Below are 23,196 nucleotides of genomic sequence, written 5' to 3'. Positions count from 1 at the left end.
GGCGGTGGACCTCCAGACCCCCGAAATGCATTGTATATAGTCATTTAAGAGCCGTGATGGCGCAGTGGTTAGAATGCAGGATTGCAGGCTAATTCTGCCGACTGCCAGCAGGATTACAGGCTAATTTGCCGACTGCCAGCAGTTCGATCCTGACCAGCTCAAGGTTGACTCAGCCTTCCTTCCTTCAGATGTCAGTAAAATGCGGATCCAGATTATTGGCAGTAGGCTGATTCTGTGAACCGCTTAGAGAGGGCTGTAAAGCATTGTGAAGCGGTATATAGATCCAAGTGCTATTGCTATTATATTATAATGGTTGCAGCATCCTGGGCTGATGTGATCACCATTTGCAACCTTCCCAGCCAGCTTCTAACAAGCAAGTATCATGGGGAAAGACAGATTTACTTAATGACCATACCAGTTTTTAAAAACAGCGATTCACTTAATAACTGTGGCAAAAAACGGTCATAAAATCAGGCACAACTGACTTAACATTCACCTTGCCTAGCAGCATAAAATATGCCCCAAACTGTGGGCATAAATTGAGGACTACCTATAATCCCTCCAGAGGGGGTATTCATTATGCACCATTTGTCCTGCTTTTAAAACTGAGCAAGTAACAATGCAGAGGTGGGTTTTCCCCAAGTAAATGAATAGCAAACTCAACGCATGCCCTCAAACCCTCTCAATAAAGCCATATGACAAAATAGATTCGGAAGACAGATTTCTTACTGGTACCAGTAAGTCCCAGTGTGCCTGCAGATACTGCCTAAGCGCTCATTAAACTCTGTTCCATTAGGGCAGGGGTCTGCAAACTTGGCTCTTTTAAGACTTGTGGACTTCAACTCCCAGAGTTCCTCAGCCAGCAAAGCTGGCTGAGGAACTCTGGAAGTTAAAGTCCACAAGTCTTAAAAGAGCCAAGTTTGCAGACCCCTGCACTAGGGTTTTTATTGATGTTTAGATTAGTTAAAATGTTTAGAAAAGGGCAGAGTGCCAGCCCAGCGTACCCTCTGTTTCTGATTATAATTATGGGCACCAAATCAACTGTAAGCACCTTCAAACAAAAAATAAAGGGATTTCTTTGGCCCATTTGCCCAGAGAAAGGTGAAAAGAGGCGGGGAGGGAACATCCATAGTGGCAGAAGATCTCCAGTTGATTCTCAAAAAAAAAAAATCAAGAATGATCCACTTTTTTTTTATATGTGCTGTGTATGTGGCACATAAAAAAGATGTCTGATCATCTAGACCTGATCACCAGCTTTCCTTCTACCTCATATACCATATACTATAGCAGCCATTTTGTGAACAGGCAGTCAAACTGTCCTATTTCAACCATTTTGTCTAAGTGCCCAGTTAGGAAAATTGATTATGGCAAATTATCTCTCTCTCTGTCTCTGTCTTTCTCTCTGTAGATATAGATATAGATACACACGCACACACACACACACAGAGAGCAAAGAAACTGGGGAAAGCTGGTGCTGGATTACAAATTAGTGCACAATGCCTGACAGTTTTTCGGTCCAGTTCCAGTTCCAGGACCTCCTGGAAATACATCAAGAATGTTTAATCTGTCGCTGCAATGCTTAATGATAGCTAGATGGGATTTTGTTTCTCAATAGTCTCATGGATAGAGTTATCAGTTTTGCACTGCAGAACCATGAATCACCAATAGGTGGCAGGAAAGAGTAAATGTTCTGTATCTTTGCTGCCATCTAGCAGTTCTCTGGAGTGCTGCAGACTGTTTCTGGTAACTAATCAAGGAGCCGACATCCTTTCATGGAGAAGTTCTCAATGTCAATCTCTAGTGTCTTCAGATAGGATTGGGTAAACTCTCTCCATCCTGAAAGGAACAAAAGTAATCACTGAGAACACTGGGCTGAAGAAGCCAATGTCTTGCCTTGGTACAAATATTAGATATCAGCTCAAATAATAAGATTTATATTTTTTTCCCCTAAGGTAGACCAGTATTTCCACTGTTAACTTTCATAAGATGAGAACTGAATTAAGATTGGAGGAGTTAGAAGAAATCCCCAATGTTGCCTATCTATCGGAAAGAAAGCTCTAATTTAATTTATAGCTCTTTGTTAGTGCAAAGAATCAAATCATACAATCATTTTGATGGTGAGGACTTGCATTGGATAACAAAGATTTTGTGATTCATATATCATCATAATGATACTTATTTTCTTCATAAAAGTGTCTCTTGATTTGGAAGACAGCGAAGATGACTTCCAGTCCAGCACAAGCTCTTTGTACAAGTCAACGAACCCCACAATCCAAGAAGAGAAAGCGCTCCTTGAGGAATCGGGGGCAAACCAGTACATTTTCGGAAAGCCCAAAGACCATTGGAATGCCACTTATATTATTTTCTTCCTCCTTGGGATCAACTCTCTCTTGCCCTTAAACTTCATCATCACTGCAAAGCACTACTGGATGTTCAAGCTTCAGAACTGCTCAGAAGATATTTCTCCCAAAGAGCAGGGGTCCTCGGATATCCGTGTAAGTATGACGTTTTTGTGATTTAAGTTACTGGTAATTTTACTTACATAAAATCAGGACATAAGGGACGTGGTGGCTAAGACGCTGAGTTTGTCGATCGAAAGGTCGGCAGTTCAGTGGTTCGAATCCCTGGTGCTGCCGTGTAACAGGGTGAGCTCCTGTTACTTGTCCTAGTTTTTGCCAACCTAGCAGTTCGAAAGCATGTAAAAAATGCAAGTAGAAAAATAGGGACCACCTTTGGTGGGAAGGTAACAACGGTCCGTGTTCCTTTGGCTTTGAGTCATGCTGGTCACATGACCACGGAGACGTCTTCGGACAGCGCTGGTTCTTCAGTTTTGAAACGGAGGTGAGCACTGCCCCCTAGAGTCAGGAACGACTAGCATATATGTGCGAGGGGAACCTTTACCCTTACCTTTAAAATCAGGACACAGACAGCACCTTCTAAGGCTAACAAGTTAATTTAACTGGCATAAAGTTTTATTAAATTTGTTAATCTGAAAAGGTGCTATCAGACTCCTCCTGATTTGTGGTTGCCATAGAGCAGGGGTGTAAAACTCAAGGATCTGGCCCGCGGGGTCACCCTGGAAAATAGTGAATGACCAGGCTGCGGTGCCTCTGCCAGCGAGTACGGAGCCCATTCTCCTTCTCCTAGTTGAGGCAAAAGGCACATTTCTATTCCAGTATTGTAAAGAGGAGGGACTTTTCAGTGTCAGTAATGCCTTCTCAGGACTGGGAATTTTTCAACAATTTGATTTAAACATCTAAATGATTTCCCCAAAATTGGCATCTGCAAGACATGTTTAAAAGCCTGTCCAACAGAAGAGGGACAGAGAGCATAAAGTTCAGGTCTCCCTCGCCCCCCCACCCTTTTTTTTTTCTATCTAGGATGCAAAAGTGGGATATAAAGCTCCATTTTTTCTACATTAATCTAAAAGATCTTCCTGACCATCTCAAGCTAGAGCTTTGGTTTAAATTTGTGCTTGTCTAGTCTCATCAGTTGTATTAGTTTTATAGGTAGTCCTTGAGTTGTTTAGCCATAATTCGAAGTTACGACAGCGCTGAAGAAAAGGAACTTACTACTCCCCCCCCCCACATTTATAACTATTGCAGCATCCCCACTGTCATGTGATAAAAATCCTGATGCTTGGCATCTGACTCATATTTATGATGGTTGCCGTGTCCCGGGATCACATGTGACCCCCTTTTGCGACCTTCTGACAAACAAAGTCAATGAGGAACCTAGATTCACTTAACAACTGTCTTACTAACTGACAACTGCAGTGACTCACTTAACAACCTGTGGCAAGAAAGGTCGTAAAATGGAGCAAAACTTACTTAGCAAATGTCTCACTTAGCAACAGAAATGTGGGGCTCAATCATGGTTGTAAGTTGAGGGTTACCTCTATTGCCAACACTTAAGGATTACTTTTAATGAAAAGAGCATGAAGCAAACTTCAGGTCTTTTTTTAATAGTGGAACAACCCAGTGGTGGGTTTCAAAATTTTTTACTACCGTTTCTGTGGGTGTGCATGGCTTGGTGGGTGTGGCATGGGAGGGCTACTGTAAAATCTCAATTTCCTCCCCACTCCAGGGGAAGGTTACTGCAAAATCCCCCTTTCCTCCCAAGCAGCTGGGACTCGGGAGGCAGAGAATAGATGGGGGCGGGGACAGTCAGAATTTTTACTACTGGTTCTCCGAACTACTCAGAATTTCCACTATTGGTTCTCCAGAACTGGTCAGAACCTGCTGAAACCCACCTCTGGAAGAACCTCACCGCTCATCCCAACTCCTGGAAGATTTTGCTGATGTTTAAAAGAGGGGTGTATGTGTGTAGACAAAGAGAGAGAGATGGTTTAATGCTGTTGCATTACAAATAAGTACATCCTTTTGCTTTTTAAAATACCTGCTTAGGCAGTTGAAATTCCTTCGCTGCCTTGCATAGGGGTCCTAATTCATAGAGAAGAAATCAATACAAGAGAGGGTACGAATTGCCAGCCTTGAGATAAAAGACTTTCTGAGCCTGATAAATGTTTATAGCTTTTCCAGTTGCCCTGACCGTCATCTGTTAAGCTCACCGACTTAAAGAGACTTTGTGATAATATATGGACCGTGACAATTTTCTAGCTACATAATTGTAACTGCTATTTAAACCAGGGGCTCCAATCGAATAAAAGAGCAATGCAGATGACAGGTTTGGATCCGACATGCCAAGATGGAGACGGGATTCTCATGGTAGGCTTTGAGAATGCAGTGGATTTCTTAGTCATCACGTGTAGACCTCATGGCAAGTTGAAGAAGTGGATTTTGAATCACTGTCGGGCATACCAGGCTGACCTGGGCCCAGTATTTATTTGCCTTGTACCTAGAATGAAAACCAGAATTAGTGTCGTGTCCCACTCCTCCGCTGACGGCTGGGTCAGGGAAATCCGAATCAGGCTTGCCTCTGCAGCTCTGCCCAGAGTCCTAGCAATGTCCTCAGAGCAGGCAGGAGACCTGTAAGTGACTTCAGCAAGATAAGTTCGACTTTTGCCTGACTCAGAGACTGCCAGAAAGTAGATCCTTTATATAGGCCATGGGGTGTGGCTCCATGACTCAGCACTCATTAAGGCCTGCCCCTCCCTTCCTTCTGTTGCCTCCGCCTCTCCAATCTTCTGATGCGAGGGTCACTCCAATCAGCTGTTGTTGGGAGTAAACCCTCCTCAGGCTCACCTGCTGTGGAGGAGGGGGAGGGGTCTAGCTGCTCCGTTTGCCTGGGCATGGAGTCAGGGCTGGGGGAGGGAGATGCTCCTTCTTCTGCAGTTTGTGTGGGCATGGAGCCAGGACTTGGGCCGGGAGGCATACATTCCTCAGTGTTCGGGAGCAGGTAAGAAGGCCCCGGCTGCTCTGAGGGCGGGCAACACTTAGAGATGAGGCAGTGTAGCTTACTGTTTGTCGGTGCCACCTTTGGAAAAGGTTGATCTGCCTTTTACACTGAGATATCAACTCCTCTGGCCAAGCAGAAAGTCAAATCCCAGTTCCCATGTAGTCAGATCTTCCAAGCACCGGTCAGGTGCTATATTCAACTCCAGTCTTAATCAGAGCACCAGTATAGAAGAAGAATAAGTTGTTCTTGTTGTGGTCTGCCAGCTGGCAATGGACTCAGACACCAATGAGGCTGAGGAAGAGCGTGGGCCAGTCCAGGAGGCTGGGGAAGGCTCGGATGAGGGCTCTGCATTGGAGGCTGAGGTGGGGCCAGGGCCATCGGGGAGTGAGGTGCAGACTCCAGAGCCTCCAGAGACGCACAGTAGTCAGGCAGAGGAACAGGAGGAGCCTGTTCCTAATGCACACATGAGAAGAGCTGCTAGAAGGCAAGAGCAGCTCAAGCAAAGAGGACAACTCGGGAGTAGGGCCAAGAGATGATTGGCCCCTCCCATAAGGCTTAAAAGACCAGCAACGGTGTTTGGGCTTTGCCGGAAAACAATGTTGATAGTTTTGTCTTCTTCCATTTATTTTGTATCGGTGTCTTCTGAACTTTTGCCAAGAAAGGCCTTTGGCAGTTTGCCTAATTGGACCAAGGTTGGTGATAGGACTGAGGAATTTGTGTTGGGAGGAATTTGCTTTAATTTAGTTGAACTATGCTGAGAATGAAGTAATTCTCAGCTGTTTGAATAAAGTTTGTTTGTTTTTACACTGACTGAGTTTCCTACTACCTACTTGGGCCTGGGTCACAATGATTCTAGACTAGATTCCCACTTCCAACAGCTATCAGATTCTCAACAGGAGATTCGGTAAGAAGGTGAACTAAGATTCAGACAATAGGGAAAAAGTCGAGAATTACACGTGTCTAGCTTCTCTCTTCCAATAAAAATCAAAATTCCTAGAGGCTGACTGCGAGATGTTCTTTAAAAATGTAGAATCAAGATACGGGGAGATGCAATAGTACTAGGTCTAGAGCAGGGGTCCCCAACCACTCTAGATCTAGTACTATTGTATCTCCCCATATCTTGATTCTTGATGGACTGGTACCGGTCCATGGCCTGTTGGGAACCGGGCTGTATCAGTGATGGGTAAGTGTGTAAAGCTTTATTTAAACATGTGCAGGATTAGATTGCACACACAAAACTATCTCCTCTCCTCCAGCGCTGCCACCACTTCTGGTCCGGGGAACCAAAAAGGTTGGGGATCGTTGGTCTAGAACAGGGGTGTCAAACTCATGGCCCACGGGCCGGATGCATCACGCGCTGGCCACACCCACACCCGGTTTAGCGAAAGGGGGGAAAAGTCATGATACGTCACGTGATGACGATGCGACCACGCGAGTTTAACATCCCTGGTCTAGAAGATTCTTCATACGTAACTTTTTGCTCCTGGAAAGAAGAGCAAGTGGATGAGATATCTGCCTTCCTAAAAGTTAAACATTTTGCCAGCTTTCTGCTTTTACTGATGAAGCTGTCAGTTTAATCAACATGCCTCTCTCCCTCAGTTTTCTTAACAGTGACTTAATTTTCAGATTGAGAAACATCAGCCTTCTGCATACAGGTAGTCCTCAACTTACGACATAATGTTTTGTCTTTCTTATGGACTGCTGTTAAATCTAGGATGTTATTTGGCAGGTGCCTGTCTGATTGAATTCTAAAATTCCACTTTAGCTTCTTCATTTACTATTACTTTGTCTAAGAACATATATAAACAAGTGCAAGAGAGAATATGAAAAAAGAAAAATAATACAACATACATAAATAAACCAGGGATTTAAAATGTCATGGAACTCGTAACTTTCCAAAATACCTTTCTGTATGAATAATTAGATATTAAATAATAGTCAACACAATATCAATCCATATTATTAAAAATGTATATATTCCAGATTTCTCCCCTTTACATCATTATTAAATGTCTATTTTTATTAAGAAGCAGGTGCTAAGAAATGTGTTCAGTGTGGAGGTAGGAATTCAGATTGCAAGACTTAATTACTGGTAAGACAAAGATAAAATCCTTTAGCACACCAAACTTCACGATGGTCTCGTTTACCTGATTGGGTTTAGTATCTTTAGATACTGTACATAGCATAGGTTCAAAAAAAAACCCCAAAAAACTGCAAAGGCAAAGAGAAATATTGATAGATCTGATTAAACTAAATTTGAACATAGCTCAGTGCTAGCTTCTGAGGACTTCAGGAAGGACTGACGCTCCCATTCAGCTGAACCTCCAAGTGCAGTCCTGTATGTGCTAGTGCAGTGCAGTGATGGCTAACCTTTTTGTTGTCGTGTGCCGAAAGCGCGCGCCTGCACCCATAATGCATGCAAACCACCACCACCGCGCTCCCCCATCTATGTGCACACGACACCCTCCCCCGGCGTTCCCCTTGCAGCCTGTTTTGGGCCTAGTAGGCCTCCCTGCAGCCTCCTGGGAGCAAAAATGGACCATGGGGGGGGCATGCTGCGCCCCTCCCGCACCCCGTTTTGGGCCTAGTAAGCCTCCCTGCAGTCTCCTGAGAGCAAAAACGGGATGTGTCTCCCGCATGCGCCCCCCCCCCGCGTATGCGTGGCAGACACCCAAAAATCAGCCGGCCAGCAGGAGGTACACACACATGCATGGTGGAGCTGAGCTGGGGTCTCTGGTGGCGCAACAGGCTAATGCAGCCTATTATTAACAGCAACTGCTTGCAAGATTGCAGGTTCAAGTCCCACCAGGCCCAAGGTTGACTCAGCCTTCCATCCTTTATAAGGTAGGTAAAATGAGGACCCAGATTGTTGGGGGGCAATAAGTTGACTTTGTATATAGTTTACAAATGGATGAAGACTATTGCTTGACATAGTGTAAGCCACCCTGAGTCTTCAGAGAAGGGCGGGATATAAATGCAAAAAACAAAAACAAAAAAAAAAACGGCTTGCATGCCCGCAGAGAGGGCTCTGTGTGCCACCTGTGGCACGCATGCCATAGGTTCGCCATCATGGTGTTAGTGTCTTTCCCAGAGGACTTAGTGGTAGACATTTTCAAAAGACATTTACTATATTAAGTTGCTTCTATTTTTGTGTGTAGCTGGAGCACACAAAGCATTCGAGAGGGGGTTATTCACAAAGCAAGCTTTCCTTGAAATGTTAAGAGCTACCATGTTTATTTCATGGCATGGCTCCTGTGATGACTCTCCGATTGGTTGCGTGCAGGGGTGAAATGCTCCGGTTCAGACCGGATTGCGCGATCCGGTAGCGATCATGGCCAGTGTTTCGGCGATCTGGTAGTGATGGTGGAGCGAAGCTCCGCCCACCCACCCACCCGGGTATCATTACTTCCTGGTTTTAACCAGAAGGTTTTGCGCATGCACAGAAGGTCTGCGCGTGCATGTGATGTGCGCACGTGCACTTCCAGATTGGTAAGAAAGGTAAGTAGACACACACGCACCAACAATACCAGTATTGAGTCTGCTGGTGAAATAATAGTGCGTGGACACAGCTCAGTTACAGCTAGGGAGAAATCTGGAGCCAAGTGTGATTCTTCCACAGGATACGGCTGCTTTATGGCTTACAGGAAGGGCACTTCACTCCTGACAACATGCTTTGTGTCCCAAGCCCCACTTCTGAATGCTTTGCACAAATCTAATATGAAGTAACGGCTCCTTTACTTTTTTTCAGAAACTCATGCTTCCTGTATTTGCTGCTGAGTTTGTAAAGTAGCTGCTGCAGCTGTCTAGGAAAACCAATTTTTGCAAGGGCTATCAAATTTCATCAGAGGCTTACCAGCCTATCTGACAGATTGCAAGAGAGTCTAGGGAGGATTAAAGGGAAGTTCGGACAGCATAGCCCTAAGCAGTCAGGATTGGCTGTTGGAGTGCGACACTGAGAAAAGCATAAACAAATAAATTAATCTGGATCTTGAGAAGAGGTCCCCAGAGGACACAGTGGGATGGTTAGGACCTTAAATTCCAAAAAGTAGGAAGCCTGTATCTGTTTGCTTTCTGATTGAAAGGTCTCTTGGAAATATTAGCTAGTTGCGCCTGTGTGCAGGTGTAGACATCAGAGCATTAAAATGAATATGAAAAGAAAGCAAAGTTCATCAATACTACCCCCTGGAGATGGATGGATGGATGGATGGATGGGCCCAGTGGTGGGTTTCACATTTTTTTACTACCGGTTCTGTGGGCGTGGCTTGGTGGGCATGGCAGGGGAAGGATCCTGTAAAATCTCCATTCCCACCCCACTCCAGGGGAAGGGTACTGGAAAATCTCCATTCCCACCCCACTCCAGGGGAAGGATCCTGGAAAATCTCCATGATGGCAAACCTATGGCATGTGTGCCACAGGTGGCAAGCGGAGCCATATCGGTGGGCACGTGACCATTGCTCTAGCATGCCGGCCAGCTGATTTTTGGGCCTTCTGGGCTCGCTGGAAGTCGGGAAACAGGCTGTTTCTGGCCTCCGGGGGTGGGGAGGGGAAGGCCCATTTTTCGCTTTCCTCAGGCTCCAGAGGCTTTCTAGGAGCCCATCTGCCAACTTCTGGTGGGACTCTGGAGCCTGGGGAGAGCAATAAATGGGCCTACCGGGCCCACCGGACCATCACCTGCCAAAAGTGGGGATCGCGCAGGGGGGTCGTGCATACATGCAAGGCGGGATGGGGTGCACTGAATTATGGGTGTGGGCATGCGTGAGCGCGATCCTCCTGCGCTCCCCCCACATTTGACACGTGACGGCAAAATGGTTAGCCATCACTGGTATAGGGTCTCCTGCTTGGGCAGTGGGTTGGACTAGATGACCTACAAGGTCCCTTCCAACTCTGTTAAACAATCTAATCTGTTCTGCTTCTTCCCTTCACCTCACTGGGCACATGGAGAGGAAAATCACTATTTCTTTACACACATACACAGCCTAGCCAGAATATACAGTTTTGTGCAAAAACATTTTTCTGGCAGGCTTTGGTACAAACTGTATCTGAAATGTGTTGCTGCTTGGAAGCTCAATACCAAATACCTGCGTATGTCACAGGATCTTCACAGATTGGTTATTCCTAGAAAACTCAAAGAGAAGGGACTTGAGGAAATCAGACATTACCTTCTAATAAGCTAATATTGTGGTCCTGTTGCACACATCCTATTTCTTTACCAAAGTAGATATATAAAAACAGGGTCCAGATGTGGTCTAGAAACTCTACAGGTGCCAATTACGGCCTCTCTTTTTTCCAAAGAGCAACCTTATTTGGAACGGACACAAGCTGCCTCTAGTATTTTATGGCTTTTTCCAATGCCCTGGCAGGTGTGAAGAGGCGTCCTATTGCAGCCATGAGCCTCTGGTCTTGGCATGTCGAATTAGGAAGATGTCGCTTCTCAATTCATGATCTAGACATTCTGCTATGAAAAGCCACCTGAGAACACTCGGTAGGCAAGCGTGGGGTGTAACTTTTTTTCCCTGATTTTTCCTTCTTTTCTCCCCCCCCCCCTTTGGATTTTTAAACTCTTAGGAAGTAAATTGCGTAACCTCGCATGGTAAACTTTAAGGCATCTATCATAGCAGGCGATGATAACATGTTGTGATCTGTTTTTTTCTTTCATTCTCTAGCTTGCCTACCCCAGCTTGAATGTATGGTTGGATGCTGCTATTGTATTCCTTTTTTTCAAAACCCTGACATGGGTAAAATTAACTAACTTGATTTGCGACTCTACTGAAAAGCCACGTTTTCCTACTTAGACGAATAATGCTGTGCTGGGGGGGGGGGAGAATACCCATACATTTCAGGTAAATTGTGGGAAAACGAGTAATACACATTTTTGTGTAATGTGTGGTTTCTGTGCTGCAATGGAAATGATTTGTAGTTCCCTCCTTCTGGGATTTTTTTTTCCCAATTTCCCAATTTATGAGCCTATAAATCCTAAAAAACAAGGAATGACTGAAATTGCTGTTCAGTGACGTATGACCATAGAGTTGGTGGCTACACCAACTAGCAAGGAGAGCTAGAGAGGCTAGAGAGAAGTTCCCTTAAGATGGGCTCCAGCATGAGTCCGAAAGCTTGGAAGACAAAGCCTCTGATCCCACTGAGAGACCCAGATTGGATCCTGCAACATTATCCAATAACAATGAAAAGAAGGACTAGGGGAGACATGATAGCAGTGTCCCAATATCTCAGGGGCTGCCACAAAGAAGAGGGAGTCCAGCTATTCTCCAAAGCACCTGAGGGCAGGACAAGAAGCAGTGGGTGGAAACTAATCAAGGAGAGAAACAACTTGGAACTAAGGAGAAATTTCCTGACAGTTAGAACAATTAATCAGTGGAACAACTTGCCTGCAGAAGTTGTGAATGCTCCAACACTGGAAATTTTTAAGAAAATGTTGGATAACCATTTGTCTGAAGTGGTGTAGGGTTTCCTGCCTTAGCAGTGGGTTGGACTAGAAGACCTCCAAGGTCCCTTCCAACTCTGCTGTCCTGTCCTGTCCTGTCCTGTCCTGTCATTCTGTCCTGTCCTGTCCTGTCCTGTCCTCTCATCCTATCCTTCCTGTCCTGTCCTGTCCTGTCCTATCCTATCCTATCCTATCCTATGACACTTATATTCACCTTCATTCATAAGCAGAGCTAGGCTTAGTTAGAATCTTATGAGTCTAGGTTTTCCTGGGAAATCTGAGCCACGTTGGCGCAGTGGTTAGAGTGCAGTACTGCAGGCTACTTCTGCTGACTGCCAGCTGACTGCAGTTTGGCAGATTGAATCTCACCAGGCTCAAGATTGACTCAGCTTTCCATCCTTCCAAGGTGGGTAAAATGAGGATCAAATTTTTGGGGGCAATGTGCTTGCTCTGTAAACCGCTTAGAAAGGGATGTAAAGCACTATAAAGCGCTATATAAGTCTAAGTGTTATTATTATTGTTATTATAGAAGACAACAGCAGCAGTATAATTGCCACACACAAAAAACTGGCATCAAGCTAGACTCGGGGGAGCCTCTACCTTAGGGAGGATATGTGGTTGATATAGATTAGCTTAGCTTTATTGATTAGCCCAGGGGTCTGCAAACTTGGTTCTTTTAAGACTTGTGGTCTTCAACTCTCAGAATTCCTCGGCCAGTTTTGTTTTTTTTAATTTACATTTATATCCCGCCCTTCTCCGAAGACTCAGGGCGGCTTACAGTGTGTAAGGCAATAGTCTCATTCTATTTGTATATTTACAAAGTCAACTTATTGCCCCCCCCAACAATCTGGGTCCTCATTTTACCTACCTTATAAAGGATGGAAGGCTGAGTCAACCTTGGGCCTGGTGGGACTAGAACCTGCAGTAATTGCAGGCAGCTGTGTTTTAATAACAGGCTATCTTACAGCCTGAGCTACCACGGCACAGTTGAAGTCCACAAGTCTTAAAAGAGCCAAGTTTGCAGACCCCTGGATTAGCCGATGGGCCATAACAAAATACAAGGTTCAAACGTGTATTATCAATAAAATCCTATAAAAACAATTTAAAATAAGAATAGGGTAAAATACAATAATGGTGGGATAACATACAATAATACATAAAATAGTCTAAAATAACATAAAATTATATTTCTATATCACCCCTACAATCTATCCCAATCAGGCCCACATATGCCGATCCCAGTCGGACCATTTTAGTCAATGGCTGATGTATAAAATACTGAAAGCACTTGTGCCAAAGCTCTGAGTAGATAGCATGGCTATTGTGCATGTGAGCTCGGAGTTACTAAACTAGAGATATAGGTGATTATGGTTTACGTAGAGGCATCCAGCATGAGCAGAGATCTGAGGATGGGCTCCCTAGCTCTTTATCCCTGTGTTGATGAGATACATGGAGATAAGATAAACATATGCATGAATGACAAAGTGACTACTTCCAGTGGTGACTTCATTTTGTAAACTCCGTGAGATGCAGTCCTGCTAGCAAAAGCAGGAAATGGTTATAGATCTTCTCTAGAACTGCCTTCACTGTATTTTGGTGGTGCTCCCGACGTGTGGTGGTTGTTGTTGTTTTTTACATTGGTGGGCATCATGGGGGCAACTTCTGAACACTGGGGTAATAGACTTGCGGAACGGCGTGCGGCTCTCGCTTCTCATTTAACATAGGAGTGATGTTCAGCTTCAAACAAAACGCCAGTAAGAAATGATATGTGCCAACTTGGTGCAGTGCTGTTTATTTAGGATAACAGCTCAGACGCTGAATTATAACCACCATCGGAAATGAATCACGGTAAAGCAGCCCAGAGGTGCAGTAGAAGAACAGCGCTGCACCGACTCACAGGCATTGTGATTCTATTGGTAGCAGTGCAGCCTTGCCTTTAGTAAATTGTCTCGTAGCCACTGGTAAGTGAGAAAGTGAGATGGATCTCTTTAGTCCATCTTCTGTTGGACTAAAGTGGTTGTGCTGGCGGGAAGAAAAGCGTTCTTGCAAACCAGACTAGAAATGCCAAAAATATACCACCGCCCTTGCAAATTTCTCCATTTGGGGTGTTAAAGATTAGAAGCCTTTGTTTCCATGTTAATTGCTACAATTTTTCTGCAGCCAGCGTGGAAATGAGGCTGCTAGCCTTATGGAAATTTAATAACATCTTCTTCCCAGCTAGTAATAGTTGTTGCCTTGTCGATATGGCTGATGGAAGGTCATCTCATACAACCAAGAAACGCTGCTTTGAGGTCACTCCGTCAATCTGGTATGGCGTGCCGACAGATAGGATAAAGCGGATGCGGAAAGTGCCCGTTTGATCTAGTGGTTGAGGCATCAGGCTAAAACCAGGAGGTTGTGAGTTGTAGTCCTGCCTTAGGCATGAAAGCCACCTGCTGGGCGACTTTGAGCTAGTCCAACTCATCTCACGCGGTTGTTGCTGTGTGGAAAATAAGGGCTGGAAGGGATATTATGCATGTTCGCCACCTTGAGTTATTTATGAAAATAATAAAGGTGGGATAAAAAATTTAAAAAGAGTGAAGGTACTTAGTTATCAAATAGATAGCAACTCCTTCAGTATCTTATTAAGGCAGTCCATTAGGTAATAAATATTTATTTATTTATTTATTTATTATTTGTTTGTTTGCCCTGTTTCCCCGAAAATAAGACATCCCCTGATAATAAGCCCCATCGGGCTTTTGAGCGCATGCGCTAAAATAAGCCTCCCCCTGAAAATAAGCCTTGCCCGAAAATATTTAAATGCAGAGCTGGAAATCAGGTAAGATGGCATCTTGTTACACGTGCCCCAAAATAATAAGACCCCCCCCCCAAAAAAATAAGGCCAAGCGCTTATTTCAGGGTTCAAAAAAATATTATATATATCTTATTTTCAGGGAAACAAGGGTACTTACTTACTTATTTATAGCATTTATATAGGCCTCCATCTTACATCAAACTCTGGGAAACTACCGATCAAAACTGAAAATCACTAAAAGTATTAAAACTATTAAAACCATAAACATTAAAACCAAAAATCTGGCACTAAGTCAAACTTCCAACATGCTGTCACCTCACCCTATCCCAGAAGGCAATATTCTTCAGTGTTTTTCGGGAAGCTAGGAGGAAATATTGGACCACTAGCAGGCTGGTATTTGACAGCTTCAGGGAAAAGTATGATATAGTAGGACTTGGCACAGTAAATTTTGAATTGGCCCTTTAAATTTTTTTTTTAAAAAATCACCCATCTCCTTCCACTTATGACTGTAACTCTGTTGCTTGTATCCTTACTATTTATATTTATATTGACTGTTTCCTGATTTGTATCCTATGACTATCATTAAGTGTTGTACCTTATGATTCTTGATGAACGTATCTTTTCTTTTATGTACACCAAGAGCATATGCACCAAGACAAATTCCTTGTGTGTCCAATCACACTTGGCCAATAAAAAAATCTATTCTATTCTATTCTATTCTATTCTATTCTATTCTAAAAGGATTTGTTCTCCCTTTATGAAACACTAAAGCCAAAAATGCACCTTTTGCAGCCAACGTGTTTTAAAATTCCAGGCACCTTTTCTCTGCCTCAAATTCATTTCCTCCTGATGCTGATTTGCAAGGAGAAACCGCGAGTACGAAGTAGTTTATACCATTTTTTCCCCTCCCTGTCTCTCCATACCTGTTCTCCTTCAGCACTTCTGGAACCTTGCAGCTTTCTTTTTATAGTACCTGTTAAGAGCGCAATATTTCTATAGTGATTGGAAGGCCTAGGGAGGTTTTACTCCTGCTGAAGAACTCTGGTGTAAGGAGGAAACCAATCAGGCAGCGGTATGAAAGGAACTATCATCCAGCGCTGTTTGATTTTATACAGATATACCCTGTTGCAGGGGTGTCAAACTTTCCTTCCCTCTTCATTCTCCTTTATCCTTCCTTCTCTTCTTTTTCCTTCCCTCTTCCTTTTCTTTTCTCCTTCCTTCCTTCTTTTTCCTTCCTTCCTTCTCTTCTTTTTCCTTCTTTCACTCCTTCCTTCCTTTTCTTCTTTTTCCTTTCTTCACTCCTTCCTTCCTTTTCTTCTTTCCTTCCCTCTTCATTCTCCTTTCTCTTTCCTTTCCTGCTTTTTCCTTCCTTCTCCTTTCTCCTTCCTTCCTTCTTCTTTCTCCTTTCTCCTTCGTTCCTTCCTTTTCGTCTTTTTCCTTCCCTCTTCCTTCTCCTTTCTTCTTCCTTCCCCTCTTTCCTTATTTTTCCTTCCTTGCTCTCTTCCCACCTTCCCTTCTTTTTCTTTGTCTTTCTTCTTTCCCTTTCTCCTTTCCTGTCCCTTCTTGCATGCTGACATGCAAAAGTGGAAATATTTCTCCTTTTCTTCTGTTTTTAGCTTGTTTTGATAGCTCTCTGCCAGCGAAAATGGAGCCCGAGGGGATCTGTGCGCAGCCACACCCCATTTTCAGACTTAAGCACTCTGCAGGACTCGAGTTCAACACCCCTGCCCTATTGTCTTGTTTTAGTCTTTTAGAAAAGATTAAAATTAAATACAGGTAGTCCTCGACTTACAACAGTTCGTTTCATGACTGTTTGAAGTTACCAAGGCATTGAAAAAAGCGACTGCTGACCGTTTTTCACACCGACGTCCATTGTAGCCATCTCCAGGGTCACCTGATCAAAATTCACATGCTCGGCAACTGACTCATATTTATGACAGTTGCAGTGTCTCGGGGTCGTGTGATCAGCTTTTGCAACCTTCTGACAAGCACAACCAATGGGAGATTCACTTAACAACTGTGTTACTAACTTAACAGCTGCAGTGACTCACTTAGCAACATAAATTCTGGCCTCAGTTGTGGTCATAATTGTCAAGGATTACCTGTATTTGTCTATGTCTATGGAGATTCTCAGTCATCCAAGTCATGGTTGTCCCAAAGGTGCTTTTTTCAAGAGGCAACTGGACTTTCTGGTTGTTGTTTTTCCGTGAAGACATTTCACTTCTCATCCAAGAAGCTTCTTCAGCTCTGACTGGGTGATGGGGAATGGAAGGATTTATACTCCTCACAGACAGCTGGACATTTGCATTCTTTTAGAGATTTATCTGTGTCATCAGGGTCACCCGAGTGTTGCAAATGGGTGTGGAGCCTTCTTGGAACTGTTGTAGATGTTGTGATCCAGGCCTCAGTGGTAGTAGGAAACTCAGTCAGTGTAAAAACAAACACACTTTATGAGAATTAATTCATTCTCAGCGTAGTTCAACTAAATTAAAGCAAATTCCTCCCAACACAATTCCTCAGTCCTATCACAAACCTTGGTCCAATTAGGCAAACTGCCAAAGGCCTTTCATGGCAAAACCGATACAAAATAAATTAAAGAAGACGAAGCTATCAACGTTGTTTTCCGGCAAAGCCCAAACGCCGTTGCTGGTCTTTTAAGCCTTATGGGAGGGGCCAATCATATCTTGGCCCTACTCCCGAGTCGTCCTCTTTTCTTGAGCTGCTCTTGCCTTCTGGCAGCTCTTCTTATATGTGCATTAGGAACAGGATCCTCCTGTTCCTCTGCCTCACTACTGTCAGCCTCTGGAGGCTCTGGAGTCCACACCTTACTCCCCGATGGCCCTGGCCCCACCTCAGCCTCTGACACAGGGCCTTTCCCAGCCTCTAGGACTGTCCCACGCTCTTCCTCAGCCTCATCGCTGTATGACTCCGTTGCCAGCTCCATAGACTGCTGGCAGACCATACCAGTAGATGATCACACAGATGATGTCATATCCCTCCCCCTCTGTTGAAAGAGGGCTGTTCTCTTTCAAACCAGCTGTCCTCCGTGCCCAAAATATGGAGTTTGTTGTCTCCAAAACAGTGGCCTGTGTCTTTTAAACACAGATAGACTGATAAATCTAGTCCTGATGTGTTTGTATTCCTATGTTGCCTCTTGAAAAAAAAGCACCTTTGGGACTACCCGTATTATATATTTTTAAAAATGTATTGGCCACCCAAATACCCTGTTTCCCCGAAAAGAAGACCCAACCAGAAAGTAAGTCCTAGCAGGTTTTTTCAGGATGCTCGTAACATAAGCCCTACCTCCACAAAATAAAACCCAATTAAGATTGCCATCCAGATGGGTGCATTTAGTACCATATCCCCCACCCCCCAAATAAGGCCACACTAGAAAATAAGCCCTAATGCGTCTTTTGGAGCAAAAATTAATATAAGACCCGGTCTTATTTTCGGGGAAACGTTGGTATATAAATCTGTATAAAAAAAGATCACTCTGATGCAGGTGCAGCATCCAGCCTTAGAATTCTGAATGAAGATAATAGAGAGCCTATCTCTTTTAGGATTAACTATGAAGAGTAAAAAAAAACAACCCAGCAGACCAAAAATACACCGCAGACTGGCACTTGGTAGGGTGGCAATGAAGCCAGACTGGGTACAGATCATCCTTTAGAACAGGGGTCCCCAACCTTTTGGACCTCAGGGACCACTAAATTCATAATTTTAAATCCCGTGGACCACTAGTATCTGCCTAAAGACCGGCTGGGTGGGCGGGGCTAGGTGGGCGAGGCCAACTCGATGTTACTCACGTCGAAGGGTGCCTCCCTGCCCTTTACTCGCCCCTCCCCTCCCGGCCACTCCTCGCCTGCCCACCCGGGCTCTTTAGGGTCCCAACAGGAAGCAGTTGTTGGAGTTAAGCAGCCACCACGAGAAAGAGTTGCCAAAACAGCTGGGTCAGTTCAGATTGGATCTGACTGAGAAGGAGACTCAGCAGAAGCATCTCACTTAGGACTAGGAGCATAGGCTTTCCAAGCGGAGGGAAGACCTATGGGAGTGCAAGGCCAGTTAGCAGTGCCTGGAGGCTCAGCAGGCTGAGATGGTCAGTCAGTTCCAAGCCATGAGGCAGTCTCACTGGAAGAAGGCCCTCCAGTTTTTTGCCACCAGCGGCACTTCCCTCCAGCCTTCGCCCAAAGCCCTGCACCAGGAGGCTGAAGCAGACCCCAAGTCATAACTTCTGCCCCCCCCAACCCACAAGAAGACCCTGAAGTGGGAGCAACATAAACGTTCATTGCACATATCCGTCCTAGGGGCCATAGTTTGAGGACCCCTGATTTAGTGCAATATTAAAAAATGCAAATAATTTTTCTGTGGACCAAAAGTTTCTTGTGGACCACCAGTGGTCCATGGACCACCAGTTGATGACCGCTGCTTTAGGAGGTCTATCTGTGTGGTTGCTAAGAGTCTACTACCACAATGTTTTGGCTATTGAAAACACATTTGGAATGTACCAGAGGGTTATAAAGTTGCTATTGTAACATTCGTTTTTTAAAAAAAAGGTAAAAGAGGTGTTTTCGGTCTAGAAAATTCTGTTCATTTGGAAGAAAATAAAACATGTCTTGGTGACAAAGAATTAACATAACTTTTGCAAAAGTTAAGTTTGGCAATGTTTACAACATAGAACTGTGAAAGAATTCTATTAATCCTTGCATATGATGAACTACTTGTACTGGAATGGGATCTCGTAATTTGTAAAAGGAGGTTTGCTTCGCAGTTGTATGTTTTCATATTATTAGAACATGATTGTCTTCTTTCCTCAGCTTTTTAACAATAATAAGAGATTTTTTTTCCTGTTTTACTTTCTCTATTCAAGTTTTGTCCTAATAAATGAATATTAAACACTGTTCAGTAATGGTATCACCACTTCTCAGACACTTGACTTCTTTAAATTGGCTTTTTTGCATTTGCAGTTTACGATTTCTAGAATGTTTTATGGTAATATTTTCAGGATAAAGAGCATTACCTAAACATTTGATGTAAACATACAGTGTTTTTGGATAGATGACTAAGTGCATCCCTAGAGCTGTCAACAATTCTTACCACCTAATAACACTGTAGTAAACTGCACAGATGTATGGCGTTCATAAATATATTTATTTATTTATTTATTTATTTATTTATTTATTTATTTAATCACATTTTTATACCGCCCTATCTCCCGAGGGACTCAGGGCGGTTTACAGCCTATTAAAAAACACAAATATAAATACAAGATAAAACACTAATTAAAAAACTTATTAAATACGGCCGAATTTAAAATTATAATTAAAATAATAAACCCCGTTAAAAACTAAATTTAAAATTAAGATTCTAGCCCAGTCCTGCGCAAATAAATAGATGTGTCTTAAGCTCGCGGCGAAAGGTTCGAAGGTCAGGAAGTTGACGGAGTCCCGGGGGAAGTTCATTCCAGAGGGTGGGAGCCCCCACAGAGAAGGCCCTTCCCCTGGGTGTCGCCAGTCGGCACTGCCTGGCTGACGGCACTCTGAGGAGTCCCTCCCTGTGAGAGCGCATGGGTCGGTGAGAGGCAATCGGTGGCAGCAGATGGTCCCGTAAGTAACTCGGCCCTAAGCCATGGAGCGCTTTGAAGATGGTTACCAAAATCTTGAAGCGCACCCGAAAAGCCACAGGTAGCTAGTGCAGTCTGCGCAGGAGTGGTGTCACATGGGAGCCACGAGGGGCTCCCTCTATCACCCGCGCAGCCGCATTCTGGACTAACTGGAGCCTCCGGGTGCTCTTCAAGGGAAGCCCCATGTAGAGAGCATTGCAGTAATCCAGGCGAGATGTCACGAGAGCATGAGTGACCATGCATAGGGCATCCCGGTCTAGGAAGGGGCGCAACTGGCGGACCAGGCGAACCTGGTAAAAAGCTCTCCTGGAGACGGCCGTCAAATGATCTTCGAAAGACAGCCGTCCATCCAGGAGAACGCCCAAGTTGCGCACCCTTTCCATTGAGGCCAATGACTCGCCCCCAACAGTCAGCCGCGGCTGCAGCTGACTGTACCGGGATGCCGGCATCCAAAGCCACTATGTCTTGGAGGGATTGAGCTTGAGCCTGTTTCTCCCCATCCAGACCCGTACGGCCTCCAGACACCGGGACAACACTTCGATAGCTTCGTTGGGGTGGCCCGGTGTGGAAAAGTACAGCTGAGTATCATCAGCGTACAGATGGTACCTCACACCGAAACCACTGATGATCTCACCCAGCGGCTTCATATAGATGTTGAACAGGAGGGGTGAGAGAATCGACCCCTGCGGCACCCCACAAGTGAGGTGCCTCGGGGTCGACCTCTGCCCTCCCGTCAACGCCGTCTGCGACCGGTCAGAGAGATAGGAGGAGAACCACCGATAAATGGTGTCTCCCACTCCCAATCCCTCCAACCGGTGCAGCAAGATACCATGGTCGATGGTATCAAAAGCCGCTGAGACGTCTAATAGGACCAAGGCAGAGGAATAACCCCTATCCCTGGCCCTCCAGAGATCATCAACCAACGCGACCAAAGCCGTCTCCGTGCTGTATCCGGGCCGAAAGCCGGACTGGAACGGGTCTAGATAGACAGTTTCATCCAGGTACTGGGGTAATTGCCGTGCCACCACACTCTCTACAACCTTCGCCACAAAGCGAAGGTTGGAGACCGGACGATAGTTACCTAAAACAGCTGGGTCCAGGGAAGGCTTCTTGAGGAGAGGTCTCACCACTGCCTCTTTCATATAGTCAGTGTTACAACTTGGCAGTACTTTAGATTCAAAAGTAAAAAAAAAAAAGCTCTGGAATATATAGAAATGTTCAAATGACATGCATCTGCAACTTCTTTTTGTAGGAATCCATTGCATTGAGAAGAACAGCTGTGTGATCCATGCAAAGATGCAGCTGCTTTAAAGATGCAGCTGCTTTAAAGCAGGAGCCTCCAAACTTGGCAACTTTAAGACTTGTGGACGTCAGCTCTCCACTACACTGGCTGAGGAATTCTGGGAGTTGAGTTCACTAATCTTAAAGTTTGGAGAGAGAGGGAGAGGGAGAGAGAAACGCCCTCTTCATTCCAAAGCACTTCTTAGTTCCTTGACAAGGAACTGACACAGAGATGGGATTCACATAATTTTGTCAGAGTATATTCATGAACTGGAATAGAACATAGCAACAGGTCAGCCAATGAGGGCTGTTTGGTAACTGAAACATACTATTTGTTGTATGGGACTATAGGAGACAGTTTGGAGCCTGGGTGTGGCTTAACTGTTCTGTATATAACCTTGAGTGCACTAGCTTCTCCCTCCTCCATTTTGTCTTCTTCATTTTGTGCTTCCATTTTGTGCTGTGTTTGTACTTGCTATTTCTCTTCTCTACAACGTGGAAAAACCTACAAGGGTATTGTATACATGCCTTATGTGTTGTTATGTATATAAAGAATTTTTGAATTCTTTTTTTTTTACTTTGTCGAGAACATATGAGATAATATATATAAGTATAAGCATGAATGGAATACATAAAGGGAATACAATTAAAGGAAACATTAGGACAGGGACGGTAGGCACACTGGGGCTCTTATGCACGCCCTGGATCAGACAATCCTGCTGAATTGTCTGATTGTGTGTGTTGCAACAAACTCTTAACAAATTTACCTACCGGTTCACCTAGCACTAAACATGTGAGCATGCGCGCACACCACCTCCACACATGGCGCCCGGCCTCAAAAACATGCATAAATAGGACAGCATAGAGCTGGGGACTGGTTCACCCGAACCAGTCTGAGAAGGCTGAATACTACCTCTGAAGTGACAAAACATGACATCAAACTATGACGGCTTTGTAGCTTTTCTTTCCTACTTTCTCTTCTCCTGGCTGTGTTTCACACCTTCCTCCTCTGTAAATTCCAACTGTTCTTGGCTGTTGATTAACAGAAAATCGGTTGAGTGCCTTTGGTTATGTCTTCTATGGCTGTAAAGCTTTTATTATCTCTGCTTATTTGGGAAAGGAAATTGGTTCTGGAGGGGAGGTCTGTATCTTCACCTTCTCGCTCCCCAAAAGCTAACATTTGAGGTCATATTCTGACATCCTCCCATAAATGTGTCCTGGCCTTTAATTGTTATTTATGAGAGCTTTGCAGCTGTACAGTTGTTCCTTCTCAGTTCTGCAAAATAGAAATTCCCTTCCCATGTGATGCCTATTATTACCAGGTGGGTTTTTTTTGAGACCTGTAGAAATTATGCATTTGACCTAATGATGATCTCATAAACCCATTCTGAGGCATGTCATAGATAAGATGCAGCAACTGTTGGGTCATCTGCTAGTCTTTTGTCCTCCCAGTAGCAAGAATTGGTTGAGAATGGATCTCCAGCTAGCAATCCATTTTCAATCCCTCAAAGACATGCCTTTCTCATGAATCTTTTGTTTGAGGAGGATTTACTGAGGAACGGGATGGAATCAGCATTAAGAAGAAAGGAAGCAAAATATTGAGTTTTTAAGGATTTTCTCCTTCCTTAGAGAAAGCGGCATCATTGCTCTTCGTTGACTTGCCTTCTTTTTCTGGGCAATCTGATGGAGAAAATTTAATTCATC

At 44.3% G+C, this 23,196-nt stretch overlaps 1 protein-coding gene across 1 annotated transcript in view; it reads left to right on the top strand.

The window, feature by feature from the left end:
* The window catches only part of SLC29A3 (solute carrier family 29 member 3), a 65,312-nt gene that overhangs the window by 2,381 nt on the left and 39,735 nt on the right, over positions 1-23,196 (top strand). The window contains exon 2 of the mRNA XM_058188733.1: positions 2,194-2,495. Within this exon, the coding sequence (XP_058044716.1) occupies positions 2,194-2,495 (302 nt within the window). The remainder of the gene's footprint in view (positions 1-2,193; positions 2,496-23,196) is intronic.

Source organism: Ahaetulla prasina, chromosome 6 (assembly GCF_028640845.1).
Source record: "Ahaetulla prasina isolate Xishuangbanna chromosome 6, ASM2864084v1, whole genome shotgun sequence".
Classification (NCBI taxonomy): Eukaryota; Metazoa; Chordata; class Lepidosauria; order Squamata; family Colubridae; genus Ahaetulla; species Ahaetulla prasina.
Note: the sequence above shows the minus strand (reverse complement) of the source record. Positions and strands in the feature narration are given on the sequence as shown.